The 1152-nt window shown below is 55.5% G+C and overlaps 1 protein-coding gene across 1 annotated transcript in view; it reads right to left on the bottom strand.

Moving 5' to 3' along the window:
• Window positions 1–945: 945 nt before the first annotated feature.
• The window catches only part of CDHR1 (cadherin-related family member 1), a 32446-nt gene continuing 32239 nt past the window's right edge, over window positions 946–1152 (bottom strand). The window contains exon 18 of the mRNA XM_010134123.1: window positions 946–1148. Coding sequence (XP_010132425.1) covers window positions 946–1148 — 203 coding nt within the window. The remainder of the gene's footprint in view (window positions 1149–1152) is intronic.

The raw sequence follows: 1152 nt of genomic DNA, 5'->3' as shown, positions 1-1152 counted from the left end.
TACTTGTCTGTATTTTTCACTTATAATTTTTCTCTCAGTTTCCACCTTATCTTCTCTGGTGCTTTGATCGTGTCCTTCTCCCACTGGCGTCCCCCTCATTCAGGTACGTGGTGTCAGAAAGAGGCAGTATTGAGCAAGCGCTGCTGTTGAACTTCTGCTCTTGAAGCTTGCCCCAGCTGGTCCAGGGCAGGTTGAGGAGCAGGCAAGTCCAGGGCAGAAGCAAAGCGCAGCATCATGCCGACATACTCTGGCAAAACCCAGCACAAGCTGCAGGAAAAGGAAGAACTTCTCCAAACCTGCCCACTTACCTTTTGGGGGTGAGGGTGCTCAGGCCACCAGCACATTGCTCCACCAGTGCCTGCAAAGCGCATCGTGCCCTGAGGACAGCAGGTACCAGCTCTGGATGCAGCATCGCTGCTGTACGTTGACTCGGTGCCAGGCCAACACCTTCAAAATCAGGTCTGGGATTTGAAGCAACGGGTTTTTTGGACACCTCAAATACACCTGCCAGACCAGGTGAGAAGCAGCATCATCCTCCAGTGCCTTGGCTGCAGAGCGGCTTGTTTGAAAACCAGGACTCTGGGTAGGGACCTTCAAGATGGGGTCACCCTGAATCCCCTGGGGGATTCACTGGGGGAGACTGTGGCTGGTGTGAAGGTACTCAGCACCCTGGTCAGTCAGCTGCAGGGAGCGACCAGCACTGGGACACGAGCTGAAGGAACTGCAGTCACGTCTGGACAGACCGCAGTGTTCACTATGGCAGGGGGTGCGTGTGTGTGTGTGAGACTTTGTAGCGTGTAATTCTTGCAGAAGGTGAGGGGTGGCTATCACAGCAAGGAGCTGCTCTCTGCTCACAGGGCTCTGACAGGTGTGGAGAAGACCACAGCACATAAACATATCCAGGCGCAGCCGCAATCCCCAGTCCCTGGGGGCTGCCAAGAGCACCTAGATGTGGGGCTCACCCATAGCTGCATTCCTCTTCTCAAACTTCATTTTGAGCTCTGACACGAGGGCGTTGTGGGTGCTGCTATGACCTTTCTTCTTCAACTGCTTGTTTATGAACTTGGGAGAGAGGGAACCGGACACGGTTGGCACCCGCCACACTGGGGTGTCCCCCTTGGGAGCCAGGGCAGGGGGCGGTGGGGGTAAGGG

This window comes from Buceros rhinoceros, unplaced genomic scaffold (genome assembly GCF_000710305.1).
Source record: "Buceros rhinoceros silvestris isolate BGI_N320 unplaced genomic scaffold, ASM71030v1 scaffold11064, whole genome shotgun sequence".
Taxonomy (NCBI): Eukaryota; Metazoa; Chordata; class Aves; order Bucerotiformes; family Bucerotidae; genus Buceros; species Buceros rhinoceros.
Note: the sequence above shows the minus strand (reverse complement) of the source record. Positions and strands in the feature narration are given on the sequence as shown.